This window comes from Hipposideros armiger, unplaced genomic scaffold, assembly GCF_001890085.2.
Source record: "Hipposideros armiger isolate ML-2016 unplaced genomic scaffold, ASM189008v1 scaffold_244, whole genome shotgun sequence".
Lineage (NCBI taxonomy): Eukaryota > Metazoa > Chordata > Mammalia > Chiroptera > Hipposideridae > Hipposideros > Hipposideros armiger.
Genome location: NW_017731594.1, coordinates 2,238,161 through 2,253,323, shown reverse-complemented (window position 1 = coordinate 2,253,323; position 15,163 = coordinate 2,238,161). Strand labels below are relative to the sequence as shown.

The window sequence follows — 15,163 nt, the reverse complement described above, 5'->3', positions numbered from 1 at the left end:
CCCAGAAAGCTCAGAAGGCTAAATGAATATTATCCCCAATACCTGCCACCCCAGTCTTAATCAGTGGTGGAAGAACGGTCTCAGAACTGTTTGTCTCAATTGGCCATTTAAGTGTAATAGTAAGAGACTGGTTAATGATTACAATGCATTGTAAAACCTTCACAAGGAAAGGAGAATGTTTGGTGGACCATTTGTTTTTTGTGTGTGTGGCAGTTTTTAAGTTATTAGTTTTTAAAATCAGTACTTTTTAATGGAAACAACTTGACCAAAAATCTGTCACAGAAATTTTGAGACCCATTAAAACAAAGTTTAATGAGGAAAAAAAATCTTTATAAGTTTAGTTTTTTACATTTAGTTCTGCAAGCTATGTCAAGTTACTTTTCGTGTATGTTATAGTATGGCTCATGGTTCAATTTTTCTTCTATTCAGATATACAGTTATATCAAGCAACATTGTTGAAATTATCCCTTTTCCATTCAAGTAAAAAACATTATTTTTAAAATTTCTTTTGTGGTTTTTTTCTTTGACCCATAAGTTATCCATCAGTTGCCTAATTTCCAAAAATGTATGTATGGATTTACTAAGTGTCTTTTTATTACTGATTTCTAATTTAATGCTGTATGATTTCAAACCTTTTAAACATGGAGACCATTGTTACAGCCAGGAATGTTCTCTCCTGATGAGCATTCCATGTGCCCTTTAAATGACTGTATTCTCCAGCTTTCCCTATAGTGCCCTATAAATGCCAGTTAGATCAGGTCGTTTGACTGTTTGCTGTTCAGATCCTGTATGCCTTTACTGACTTTTTATCTACTTTTCTCAGTAGAGAAAAGAATGCTAATCAACATTTCCAATTACAATTGAAGATTTGCTTATTTTTTTCTTTTAGTTCTGCATATGTTTATTTTGTGTGCGTAGAAGCTCTGTTTAAATGCATACACATTTAGAATGGCTATGTTTTTTTTGATGAATTAATCCTTTTGTCATAAAATACCTATATCTGTGGTAATATGATTGTTTTGAAATCTACTTTGTTTTATTAAATTTTAAATTAATATGCACATACATTATAAGGTTTCTGTTTCTCCTTTTGCAATGCCATTTCTTCCTAGATATATTAGATATTAAAATTACATATAAAAATTAGCTACTAAAATTTCTGAACTTAGCTTTTCAACCATGTGTTATAGCCTAATTCCTAATTATCCGTGGAAAAAATGTAAAATGTTAATGTTAAGCTTATTACAACTAAGGAACTTTTAAATCAAGGAGTCCGAACAGGTCTCAAGATAGCAATTAAATATTTTCAAATTTTATGATTTTTAGAGATTCAAAATTCAGAAATTTTACAATTGTAATTAGAAATTAGAAATGTAATTAGAAATTAGAAATGTAATTAGAAATGTTTTTACTATGTCCTTTCAAGTTATGCGAAACTTTTCATAAGTCCTATAAATCCAATGTAAATCAACTATAAAAGCAGAATGCTAATATCTCACTCTGCTGTAAATTCAAATCTGTATTTCACACATCTAATAAAAATGATCATTTAAAACTCAAAAAAATAAGAAAAACCTACATTTAAAATATTAAAATTTAAAAATCTGGAAACCAAAACACACTCTAATTTTTTGAAATTAGCTTCTACTTAAATGATATTATAATTTTACTTTTCTACATAAAATAATTTTAAATAAAATACCAGGGTAATATTTTAATGAAACTTATTTAGAATAAAAATTCTTAAAGAATCAGAACTACTGTAATAAAGTAGAACAGTTGTTGCTTAAAAATATACCATATAATATAGTATAGGGCTCATACTCACTTAGTTCTCACAACACACCATGCCTCTTCTAAAATGTAATAGTTCACATGTAACTCCAATAATTTATCTCTTACTTCTTTTGCAGATTTTCGACTATATATGGAATAAACTATTTTTGTCCGGGCCCTTTAAATTAAAAAACAAACAAACAAACAAAAAACAGGTTAAATTTTTTTAAATATATGATAATAGAATGGACTAAAGAAATTTTACTAGCAAATTAAAATCTCAATCCTCGCTGGATGGATCATTTATATATATATACACACACACACACACACACACACACATATATATGTATATATATATATATATATATATATATATACATATATATGACCCCAAACAGCATGGATGAATTTTGGAATAGCAGTTTCCACGCTCCTATTTATATTTTGCACATGCTAAAATGTAACAGCAATTTGAATTTTGCATGTATGTCTTGTTATCCAGTTTTATTAAAGTCTAGGGTTGGAAGCAGGATAATCATTCAGAATATAAAATTTGCTTTGCATAATTCATAAAATAATTAACACATTCAGATAGAAGCCAAATACAGTGAAAACATAAATTTCAGTAGATAATTTCACCTATAGAAGCTCTGAAAAGCATGTGAGTTGAAGCTGAATATAGCACATAGAACATTCAGACACTGGGCACCAAGGGTAGCAGCCAGATAAAGTACTTTCACAAAAGCTTAAGAAACAGGCATGTTCACCAAAATATGGTACAATACATGATTTAGCCCTAAATGGGAATTTTTATGAAACCCTGAACAAATAACCACTTATGCATTCGACATTTCTTAGGATTTCAAGCATAGGGGATGCCCAATCTCCACCATCAGACATAAAATTGTAAACAATTTAAAATTTTACCTCTAACAACAGGCCAAAAATGTGTTACAAGGAAAAGATTACCCTGACAATTACTATATAGAATAATGAAAATAATTTTTTAAGTCAGTCATTTGAGGAAAACAAAACATTCAGACCTCAATGGAAACTTAGGTAGCAAAAGAACACCCTAAACTTTTATAAAAGCATGTCATATAGCAAATTGCATGTGCTTTTTCTTTGTTACAAAAAAGCTAGTCCGTGGCCAGAAGAGTAAGATAGAGAATGGTTTGTTCTCTATCAGGTGGAGGGGCTTGTCAAGACTAGAGCAGAAGCTGGCCAATTATGGCCATGGGCCAAAACCACCGCACCTCCTATTACTACTACTGAGGCATTTTACTGGAACAAACACGCATGCACATGCATGCACACACACGCACATGCATGCTCATGCACAGACACACATGTACTCACACATGCACGCACACACACAGAGGCTAGTTATAAATATGGCACAAATTTTTCACTTTGAGAAACATTGGCTTTTGCTTTTTTCAGTTTTCAGAGGTTTGTTAAGCGGCCAACCTTAAGTCTGCATCCTCGTAATGTGGGTGATTCACAATCGGGTGCAGAGTAGACAGCTTGACACTCGCCATTATAGGCATGGCACCCGCAAAAACGGCATCTGAAAAAGATCCTCTTCCTTAATAACATGTTTTCAAGAAGAGCAAAGGTTACTTTTCTGTAATATTTGAACCCAAGTTAAGACAAATGAGGTACATTTAAATAATAACCCTTGGCATCATTATTTTTCTTCACTCAACATTTATTGACCGTCCACTGTAATAACAGTCAACTTTTGTTAAATGTAATCTTGGTACCAGGAACTGTGCTAATATTGTCACTTGGATTACACAATTTAAGTTACACAACTTCATAAGGTGGGTTCTATTGTATTCTTATTCTGTAGGTGAGGAAGCTGAGACCAGCAAAGTGACCTGTCCACCATAACTACCCAGCTCGGAAGTGTCAGAGCCCGCCCTCTCAGCATTCACTATGGCTTCCTGCCATGTCAGATCCGTGCTATGAAACTACTGCAAAGAAACCGAGGGGCTGTTAGGCCAAAGGGCAAGTCTCAGGGTTCATTTTTTAGAATGACTTCCATGAGTCTTGAACTGTAGTCCTGAGGACTTGCCAGAGGAGAGCCTTGTTTTCGTCCCCTCAAATCACCTTTTAATATTCATAATTGAGATTTCTTAGTTTCTGTTTGACTCTATATAATTTATACATGTCATCAAAACATTTCATTACTTTCTGTAGTAATGGCGTGTATAAAAGCATTGCCTTTTGTATAACTACGGATTCACCACAATCTACTATCGGGCTTCAGGTTCAGTTTTGTCTCTTGGAAAATAAAAAGACCAAATGCTTAGCTCCTGGTATAATAAATGATGATAACATTATAAAGGTTATTATACTTTCAAATCAGCACAATAAAATCATTAATAAGAACAAGCACATTATTTAGATCTATTGTAAATAACTGAATGCTTACTTTCAAATATAACCATTCTAAATGTAACTTTGAATTAAAATGTCTTATGTCTTAAATTTGGAAACATGTAAGTCAAGTGTAGTAGGAAGGTGTATTTATTATTACAAGAGTCGATAATTAATAATGAAAAGCTCTTAGGCTAGAGCAGTGGATCTCAACCCGGGGCGATTTTGTTTTCTAGGGATATTGCCAACTTCCAGAGACATTTTTGGTTGGCACGCTGTGGAGGAGGTACCACCGGTGTGTGTAGGTAGAGGGAAGAGGTGCTCCTAAATATTCTGCGATGCACACGACAGCCCCTAATATCAGCAGTACCGAGGCTGAAAAACCCTGGGCTGGACGGACATAAAGGCCAGGACCACATCATCAGGGAAAAACGATGGAGGCCTGTCCAGAAAAAGCCAGAACCTCTGAGGAGAAACCACACAGGCAGAGAGAGAGGGGGAGAAATGTTCTCTGTACTGTTCTTGCCTCTTGGCAGTGAGGAAAACATGAACATGATGGGAAAAAATATTTTCCTGTAAACAGTGAAGTCTCTACTTAGCGTACTGTACGTATTAGAAAAAAAGTACCCCTTCTGACTTTATCAGAGCTTCACCAACACGTGACTTGGTGAGTGGGCTGTAGGCTGAATTTCAGTTCCCACTATCCTCTCAAGTGAGCAACTCTGCGCAGTGCACAAACTACACAACCCTACGCGGCGGACCTGAACACAGGCACTAATCCCACCATCCCACAGGTCGAGCTTCACGCTGCTTTTAACAAACACGTGGTAACCACGAGAGAACTCATAATACAGCGATGAAAAAGACGTTTAAGAAAATCAAACAAGAGGTGGCTAAAAATGTGGTAGGAGTTTGTGGGCGTTATTTTAGAAAGAGGTAAGTTGCCAAACAGGCACTCTCTGCCGGGAACCCAAGACAAACACTAGAACAAACAAAGGCACAAGATTTAAAAAGTGGGTACCTTTCAAAGATCGGGGGAAAAAAATAACTGTAACTGGGGCGGGAGGAGAGAGAGGAAAGGGTGTGCCTGCTTTGTACTCCTACAGGGAAAATTCAGTATAGGATGAATTTCATAAATCTCATTAAACTGGAATCTCGAAGTGAGGAGGCACTGTCACCTTTGAAAGCCACAGACCCGATATCTGAGTTGAAGCTCATAAAAGTTTACCTTCATGATGGCTAATTCGTCAAGTGGTGACTATCAAATAAGAGATAAGAGGAGGGCCGGCCGAGTGGCGCGATGGTTAAGAACTGGCTTGGGACGCCAGAGGGCCCCGGTTCGGATCCCATATGTGAGGGCCAGTGACACTGCCCTCCACAGCTAAGATGCTGAACAACAGCTCAACCTGGAGCTGGGCTGCCGTGAGTTGCTGGCGACGGCGTAGGCTGCAGCCCCTGTGGCAGTGGGTTGCCATGGGCTACCGTGTGTGGCCAGCAGCCACCGTGAGCGGCCAGCAGCCACAGTGAGCGGCCGTCCAGAAGCCGGCGACTGATCTGCCTCGCCCGGGAAGAGTGCAATGATGGTGCCAACTTGGGCCACTGAAGCAGCGTCCTCCACAACTAGACTGAAGAACAAAATGACAGCAACTTGTCTGTTCCCCTTCCCCCAATTCCCCAACACTGTTCCCATCCCCCCAATTACCCAATAAAAATCTTTAAAAAAAAAAAAGAGATAAGAGGAAATTGAGTAAAGGAGTCACAGGATAAATTTAAATAAACCATAGTAAAGAAGTTGTGCCAGAGAAAATTATTAACGTAAAAAATAGTCTTGCAGGGCCGGCCGAGTGGCTCAGTTGGTTAAGAGCTCACTCAAGGTTTGAGCTCTGAGCAACAGCGGTTCGAGTCCAGCCCAAGCTGAGCAGCCGCTGAGCTGCCAACAGGTAGCAGGATGGCTCAGAAAAAAAAAAAAAGTAGTCTTGCACAAGATTATAGATTACTTATAAAATATACTATAAAACATACTAATTCTCTAGAAAGGCATTTAAAAGTAAAATAAATATCTGTCTGCTTGAGGTGATTTTGGAAAGATAGGAAGAAAAAAGGTAGGCTAAAAATAATATTTTAGAGTATTTAAAAGTAGGGTGTATAGTTATCTCATTGAAATGATTTAGTGAAGAAGACACCCCAGATTTTAACTCTTCTGCAAGTGACTGGTTTTACTGAGGTGGAGCAGATGGCACTGACGGAAGTGACAGAAGTGGTGTAAGCTCCCCACAGGTCTGTCACAGGTGTGATATTTTGTCATTAAAGATGTATTTCTTTGATTTGTAATTTTTTAGGGTTAAAATGAAATAACAATCTAAGTTCAGCACATAACTGAACAACGATTCGTTCCTGATGTTCATGAAAATACTTTCTGACAGGGATTTAAAGAGGACACAAAATCACTGTTTTGAAAAGGTTTGATTTGGTGGACGATGCAATTAGCATGCGCAGCATCTGTGAGGGTATAAATGACCATATGTGTGTGAGTATTTTTAAATATGTGATATGAGACTAGCTGCACGTAATATAACTAAACAGCTACATACCTGGCCTGGTATTGTACTGGATCCACTCTATCAGCTCTTCCTGAGGCAAATTATTAAATTCTCCTATTATGCTCCATTGATTATGGAGGTTCACAGAACCTTGCAGCGACATTACTGTTAGAATGCCGAAGATAACATTCTCAAAACGAACTCTGCAAAAAAGCCATCCAAAGAGCTGAAATGAAAGAAACCATTTATTTATAATTCTCATATGAAGAGTGCTATTGGGTCAATAATAAATTCCCACCTTGCTACTTAAACCAAGGTGGATTACCATTTGATACTATCAAGTATACCAATAACATACAGAACTATCACCTATTGTTTAAAAACAGCAAATATTTTGGAACTACAGAGTCCAGTTAAAAATGAAGCTTTCTTTCCTCTCGAAAGAATTAAGGAAGGAACACCCGATCCTTTTAGCACTGATTCACTACCAGGAACTGAGATTAGCTGCCTTTTATGGAAATTTTGAATAATTAGAGAAACCCTACTAGTGCGGACATGTTTATTCCCCTCAGGAAAATAAGCATTATGATATTCTAAGACAAGACTCCCATAATCAAAACTAGACAGGATGTTTCTAGAAGTACCTTGGTCCCAAAATTCTAGCTGCTTTGTCTAGCTCTTTTGCATACTAGCTACAGTAATGGAAACCTCAGAGTTGACAGCTTTTCCTAGGGATACTCCGAGCCAAACAGGACACCACCAGAACAATTACATTGCACTTACTCTAATGTTAGAAGAATACCTGAGAGAAGAATACCTGAGGGCCAAGAAACTCTTGCATAGACCTGCACTCCAAAAAAAGACATCTGTGGATAGATACTAATGGAGGGAGAAGGGTGCTGCGTCACTTGTCACGGAAACTCAGTTAAAGTCTAGGAATAATTTTCGAAGCTACTTGCAGTCGCTTTTCTTAGTCTATGAACTTACAGTTGAAATAATCTAAGACAGAAACACTTGTTTTTATGTTCTGGATTTCTCAGCCACGTCACGGTAACTACACGGCAGTTGCCACCGTCGTTAGGGTGTGGTTATACAGGAATGAGAGCCTTACCCGTCGAGAGCATATCAGGGAGGCCATCACACACATGTGAGGTGTCAAAAACAGCTTCAGCCTCATAATTAAAATGGCAAGAGCAGCAAATGCTAACAACTGCAGGGTGTGAAAAATTAGCTAGAGAAACACAAAACAAAACAACATTTTCACTTTATATACTTTTAAATTAATAAATATATGACAGTATGTTAAAACTGTTATTACGTGTTAGGACAAGGATCTTTTTAACTTAGTATTTATTCACTTATCCAACAAAGATTTATGGGAGGCCTACTATATGCCACGTACTGCTCTGGGCGTTTTAGATTCATCAAAGTGCAAAACAACAGTGAATGATTTCTGCCCTTGTGAGGCTTATATTTTAGTCTATTTGGTAAAGCTAGATAGAAAATAAATATACGAAGCAAAACCAAATCCATTATAGAGTCTATTAGAAAGCGGTAAGTGCACTGGAAGAGAACATGGAGCAGGGAAACCAGAGTGGGGGTGCAGGGGGGGTGTGAGGCCACAGGCGGGAGGCGTGGTAAGTGTAATTGGGCTCATCACGTGGGCCCCAGAGAAGACGGTGTCTGGGCAAGGACCTCCCCAGATCAGGAAGTGAGCCACAGAGACCCAAAAACAGGCCATGCTTCACAAATCTGCATGACATTCAGTCAGCAACAAAAATCATAGTAAAACAGAACCTAAATTATTTGAAAAGTAGTGGAATTATATAAATATTTGTACTAATTAGTAGGATTTCCTGTTTTGATTAAGATGGGGTTCCATTAAGCAAAGGTTTCAAACAAAACTTTTCTTATGACGTATTCATTAAAATATCAACCAACTTCCTCACCAGAAAGAGGGACAAATAATTATTGTCCCTCTCTTTGTTAAGTGGCAACCAAATATTCATGTTCTTACATTTAAAGAAATTAAATGTTAAAGATAATAAGGTATTTTCATCTATAAAATTGAAAAATATTAAATTAACACTGAGTGTTGGGGAGAATGCCATGAAACACACACTGAAATAAGCAGCTGGTTACATTTCTGTAATTACAAAGGAGCCAACCCCTTTGACTTACATTTCTATAAAGATGATCACTGAAGTGAAATAAAAGAGAAACAACCTAATTGACCAATACAGAGGAATAAGTAACTATAATACTGCACTTCCATATGTATACAGCCATTACAAGATTACATATCAGCAGATTACTTAATGGTATGGAAAAGTGTTTAGAGTATAAGACACTGTACATACAGAATATTAATTCTGTGAAAACCACACACACACACACACACACACACACACACACACACACACACACACGTGCATATGCACGGGGTGAGGCTGTAAAAATGTATACCTAAAAAGTTAACAGAGGTTATTTCTGAATGGTTATTTTTCTGCATTTTCCAAAATTTTTAAATGTGTAATTCTTATAAGCAGAAATATATAATTTCTATTTAAAACAGGATAACTAACTGTACCCAAAGCTGTTTCTTTTCCTGTTTTAAGTAAAGGTATTAAAAATGGAATTCATTACTTAATTTTTCCTATTTCTGAGACCCAAAGTTGGAATGTAGAACATTTATTTCAAAATCAATCCTTCATTTTTTTCTTTAGTAAAATTCATTTTTGGGCAAAATCAGGGGCATGTTGTGAAAGGGACAAAAGACACCAACGCAGTTCGTATCCAAATAGGTCCTTTTGTTTAGGACCACGAAATCACAGGTGGGAAGATTACACAGGCCACCTCTTTTCATTGTCTACCCAGAGCAAGGGTCTCTTCTATAAATCTATGGCTGGACACGCACTATTTCCTCAATAGGAACACACCGTGGAGGTGCCTACTATGATGACGGACAGCTGTAAATGTAAAAAAATCTTTTCTAAAATGAAACCACTGTTTCCTTGTAACTTCCACTCCTGTGGAACTGCACAAAATTAGTCTGAACACATTTGCACATGCCAGTTTTGTATTATTTAAATACTATAACTATGGCTTTGCACTATCCCCACCTACACCCTTAGAACAATTTCTATTTTTAGGCTAAATATTCAGAAAACTTCAGTCATTTGTACTGTATTGTCAGAATTCTGGCTGCCTTGCTCTGGACGTGGTAATAGATGGTTCATGTTTTTCCTAAAATGCGGCATCTAGAAACAGACTATAATAGATTTGGTTTAATAAATGCAAGTACCTATCTGACTTCTCCCAACATTCCTCCCTTTGGTTATTGTGAGCTACAGGATGACACTCTCATTTTCTCTCCTTATTCCGGTCACCTCTACCTTAGCGACGTCTCACATGACCAAAATTAAATCCAAAGTAGTAATCCTTGAATTTCCTCTATCACTTGAAAGCTGAAAAAAGATTGTTTTCTTGTGCACACTTGAAAAGGAGCCTCACTATTTCCTTCCCTTCCTTGCATGTTTTCTTGTCGCTAGGTGACATAGAAGAGCTGTTCCAAATGGTACCACTTATGATTCTTTTCTAGTCTCACCGAAATGCTCCTAAGCATCCTCTACTCACAGGCTCCTAACCCCATGGCGCTATCTTGCCATAGCCATTTTATTCCCCATGCTATCAAATAGCTTTCTTTTCCAAAAACTGCTGCCATGCACACTATTGTGAACCTGCCAGTACCTCTTTCCACATAAAAATTACTAGAAAAATCATCACAATATTTTTTAGAGACTGGAAGCAAAAAAGGGAGACACTTTGGAAAGAATTCACTATCCTATTGGAATACGTGAGCCCAACTAGGTAAAGTGTGAGATAGCAGCTACCATGCAGAGTAAATAAGGACTAAGTGTCTAAGGCCGGCCCAAATGGCGAGGAGCTCTTGTCCAAACCCCTCCCACGACGTGTGAGGATGTCTTGAGAACATCACCAGCACAGTCCACAGGGGGCAGAAAAGCAGTCGAAGCCTCCCAAAGTCTCTGTCCAGAAGACTAACTGTAAAAGTGGACATTCACACGGTTATAATCTTATGCTAAGCATTACTGTAAGCACTTTACATACAATTCATTTAATCCCATAGCAACTGTGTGAGATAACTACTCGTATCATTACTATTACCGTTGCTGTTTTTGCTGTTGCCCAGAAGATGTGCAGTAACTTAGCCAAGATCACACAGGAAGTGGCAGACCAAGGGTCTGAGTCCAGCCCCTGTGTCCATGCCTTTATGCACTGCTCTGCGCTTCCTCTCCAAACAATAAACTATTCAACAACATGGTTCCATCGGTCTACGAACACAGAGGTGTACAGGCCCCTAACAGAAATTACTTAGTTTCTCAAAAGAAGTAACTCTTCCCCCATACTCTGTATCGCTTCACTCCTTCCATAGAATGCCTCCATGTTGGTGCCGGCGCTTTCACTCGGTCACAGAAAACCCTTTGGCTGTAAGTAATAAAACAAAAAACAAAACAAAAACACCCAAACCACCGTTTCTAACAGAAAACACAAACTCAACTGACTTAAAATATAAAGGGTCAAATACAAACTGATCCAATGACATAATAAACAACAGGGTTTAGGAGAAAAGGAAAGGCTGGCACAGGGCTGTCATGGACAAAACGAGGTATGAGTGGTGTGAATACCCTCAGTGTTCTCTCTCCCTAGCCTATGTTCACACTAGTTCCTCACAGATGCTGTGACATTCTGGCAATAAATATTGTCCCTAACTCTTTTTCCCCTTCTTTTTCTTTCCCATGAATTTACTAGATACTCCCCTTCACTGATTTCTAAGCCCAGAAAATAGAACAATTGGTTAAAAGGAACTAATTTGATGGAATAAATAAAATATAAACACCGTAAATTATGAGGGAAAAAAATCACAACGGAATCCTTTAATGTAACAAACTAAAATAATCAATATCGTGACAGTAGGGCGGTAACCCAGGGGTTTATTAGTGAGTTTGAAGGATGCAGGTTGTCCCTGACTCAGAGGGTTGGCACAAAGCAAGAAATTCAGAACTCGCTCCCTTATCCTAAGAAACCCTGCCCTAATCCCAAAACAAGCTGGAATGTAGAACCTCTTGTTATCATGTCACATTCAGGGTGAGTCCCACCCCTGTGCCACCCCCACTCCCAGGGTTTCTGCCTTCCACATCCTCCCATCTCTAAGGTGGACACATCCTCCTCTCCCAAACTTTGTAAGCAGGAATTTATCATGTGTGAGTCACAAAGAGGAGTCAGCCAGACAGAAGACTTCACACTGGAAACGCAGCGAAATCTGTCATTTCCTTCCAGAAGGGCTACTGTTTTTAGAAATTTAAATCTCTAATCCGCCTATATGTCAGGAGTTTAGCATACTCTCTTTAGTTTAAAAAGATTAAGGATTCTCCTTTGAGTCGGCTTGACTTCTGATTGCCTTTTTAAAAAACCATCATCTTAAAAATAGATCTACTATAGGACCCAGTAATTCCACTTTGGAGTATTTATCTGAAGGAAATGAAAACACTAATTCAAAAAGATATATGCACCCCCTATGTTCACTGCAGCACTATTTATACTCTTAACTAGCTCAAGATAATTTTGTCCTTACAAAAGCCAAGATATGGAAACAGTTAAGTGTCCATCCATAGGTGATTGGATAAAGATGATGTGGTATATATACAATGGGATATTACACAAAGGAAGGGATGTGCTCCCATTCCAGCCCTCACCGGGCCTCCAGGGCACCACCTTCTTGTTCTTTCTCCTGTGTGGCAGGTTGGTGCAGACAAGCACGTCAACTCTGGAAGCTACGTGCTGAAAAGGCAGAGCCATAGACGGAAGGAGTCTGGGTCTCGTGCCGCGGCTTGTTGGGGAGCCACCTGCTAGTTGGGAAGCCCTGCTTTTCACTTTACATGAGCAAAGAATTAAACTTCTAAGTCATTGAAATGTGAGTGCTTATCTCTGTAACAGGTAGTATCACCTAATTAGCGTAATCTTGTTATTTGCCTAATGGGAATAATATCAACATGAGAATGAAACAGCACAGTACATGGCACATAGTAAGTATTCAAAAAATATTAGTTATCATCATAAGCTATTCCCACTAAGTTCAAATTTAGTTGCCCTCTCTTTTGCATATGACCTTTTCCCTTAAGACTTAGAGGTCTACTACTTAGGAAATATTTCCAGCCCACATTGTTATTTTCTTTTATATGCCCCCAAATAATTCGGCACCATCTAAAATGCTGTCTTACTTGCTTCATGTCCCCATTGAAAACTTACGCGTACTTGAGGGCAGGGACACCACTGTACTATCTTTTGTGCCCTGTGACTGCTAAGCTTGGTAACTGACTGACCATCAAGTCCGCTTGTGGCGATCGCCACCAGTCACCATGGGGCCACAGGCACCTGCCCTGAGGGGCTGTAGCTTATTAGCTTAGTGGGCTAGAAATTGATTGCTATTGTTGAATGAACACAATTTAATTTAATTATGCTCCCTGGTAATAAATCAGCTTTCAGGCTGTCAAATCCTTACTACTGTTCAAAACAGAGCAGATTAAAGTGTGAGAAAGATCAGCAGAAATTTACCACCATGGCTGACCCACTCCAGCACTGCTGACAGGGCTCAGCAGTGGGTTACAACTTGGTGAATTATCCTTAAATTAGAAGTTAGTATACAAATCTCCCAGAGATTAAGATGAAAGCTTTACCTCACCATGTTCAAGGAGCTGTTTTCTGGAAAAAAAAAAATTCCCTGTTTAATAAATGTCCATTATAATATGATCACATAAAAATAAGCTTTATTTCTTCTTAGATTTTAACAATTTGATTCTCTCTAAACTACTTAGGGCCATAAATAAAAATACTTGATAATATCATTAAAAATTATAGCAATTTAAATGTCATTTATAGTCATCCCATTTTAAAAAGCTGGTTTTGGTTAGGTATATAAAAAAGCTGGTTTTGGTTAAAATAGGTTTCATTGATTACTGGAGACTGTACCTCTGAAAACACAAATGAATAAAAAAAATCTATTACATATCAACCGTGTACAGTATATACAATAATTTAAAGAAGCACTGCTGGACTTTTGAGTTGTTTTCATTTTTCACAATTATAAATAACATCCTTATACATAAAATTGTGAGCATCTCTGAGTATTTTCTCAGGATAAATTTCTAGAAAAAAAGTTACTGGGTAAAACATAAATATTTTAGTTCCAGAAAAGTTATCTAACAAATTTACTACATTTTTATGGTACATTTGCTGTGTTCTAGGTACTGTGCAGAGAACACAGAGTGAATAGCATTGATACCGTTTTTATTCTCAGAGTTTATATTAGGTTCATACAAGAGTACAAGACTGCCTACTTTAATGTCCCATTGAAAAGACTAGATACTTTAGTTTCATACAAAGGCTTTACAGGATGCGGAGGCCTTCTAATACGGATTTTGAGGGTGGAGAGAGAAGTAAGATAGTAAGAAGTTCAAGGGCCCACACAGATCTAGAGATTAAAAAAAATAAATAAAACAAGGGTAGTCAGGGAAAGGCCTCTCCAGACAGTAGTGCAATCACCAAATTACTTTGTTTCCATCACAGTTCTTCCTTGACTTTGCAGCCAAGGTTGGGGGTAGTGGGGGATGGATGGGTTCTCACTGGTCCTGAAATCTGCCAGTCACTACAGATTCTGTAGTAAGCTGTGCAAGCGAGAGGCCTGGTAGGTAAGTAATTATGATATTATAACTATGAATTACAATTATTCATAATTATAATTATGAATCACCAAGAGCCCTGACATTAACTACCGATACAAATAAATCTAAATAGTTAATTTAAAATTTTAAATTAAACTAAATTTAAAATACAAATATACAACTGAATCATGAGGCACAAATAGAATGAAAGAAAGACATGACAAATAAGCAAATGAACTGGCCTCTTGGAAAACAAGAGTTAATGCAAGAAATAAAAGAAAGTATTAAATGAAAATTCCAATTATTATCTTCAGAAACTTTAAGAGGATATTGCATCCATACAATTAGAACAAGCTGCCAGAAGTTCCAAGCACTTTACAAGCATTAACTTTTCTTATATATATATACATATATATACATACATACATATATATATATATATGTATGTATGTATATGTAGTAACCCTGTGAGATCAAGGTTATTATTTCCATTTTAGGGAAACTGGGGCACGAAGCGATTACATGACTTGCCCACACTGATAAGTAAAGATACACCATACTACTGGATTGGAGAACCAATTATATAAAGATTACATTCTCTTTGAATTAATCTAAAGCTATTCCAAGAGACTCTGGTGGGTGCCTGGGGGATTCTAGACACATTTATTCCCAAGTTTACCTGATAAAGCCAATGTAAGCAAATGTGAAAAACAATAACAA

At 37.4% G+C, this 15,163-nt stretch overlaps 1 protein-coding gene across 3 annotated transcripts in view; it reads right to left on the bottom strand.

Moving 5' to 3' along the window:
- Positions 1-15,163, bottom strand: part of DPY19L2 (dpy-19 like 2) — a 65,293-nt gene that overhangs the window by 6,493 nt on the left and 43,637 nt on the right. For all 3 annotated transcript variants that reach the window (XM_019655724.1, XM_019655725.1, XM_019655722.1), the window contains 5 exons: positions 13,460-13,484; positions 7,816-7,935; positions 6,756-6,930; positions 3,250-3,349; positions 1,829-1,954 (listed from right to left, as the gene is read on the bottom strand). In XM_019655724.1, the coding sequence (XP_019511269.1) occupies positions 1,829-1,954; positions 3,250-3,349; positions 6,756-6,930; positions 7,816-7,935; positions 13,460-13,484 (546 nt within the window). The remainder of the gene's footprint in view (positions 1-1,828; positions 1,955-3,249; positions 3,350-6,755; positions 6,931-7,815; positions 7,936-13,459; positions 13,485-15,163) is intronic.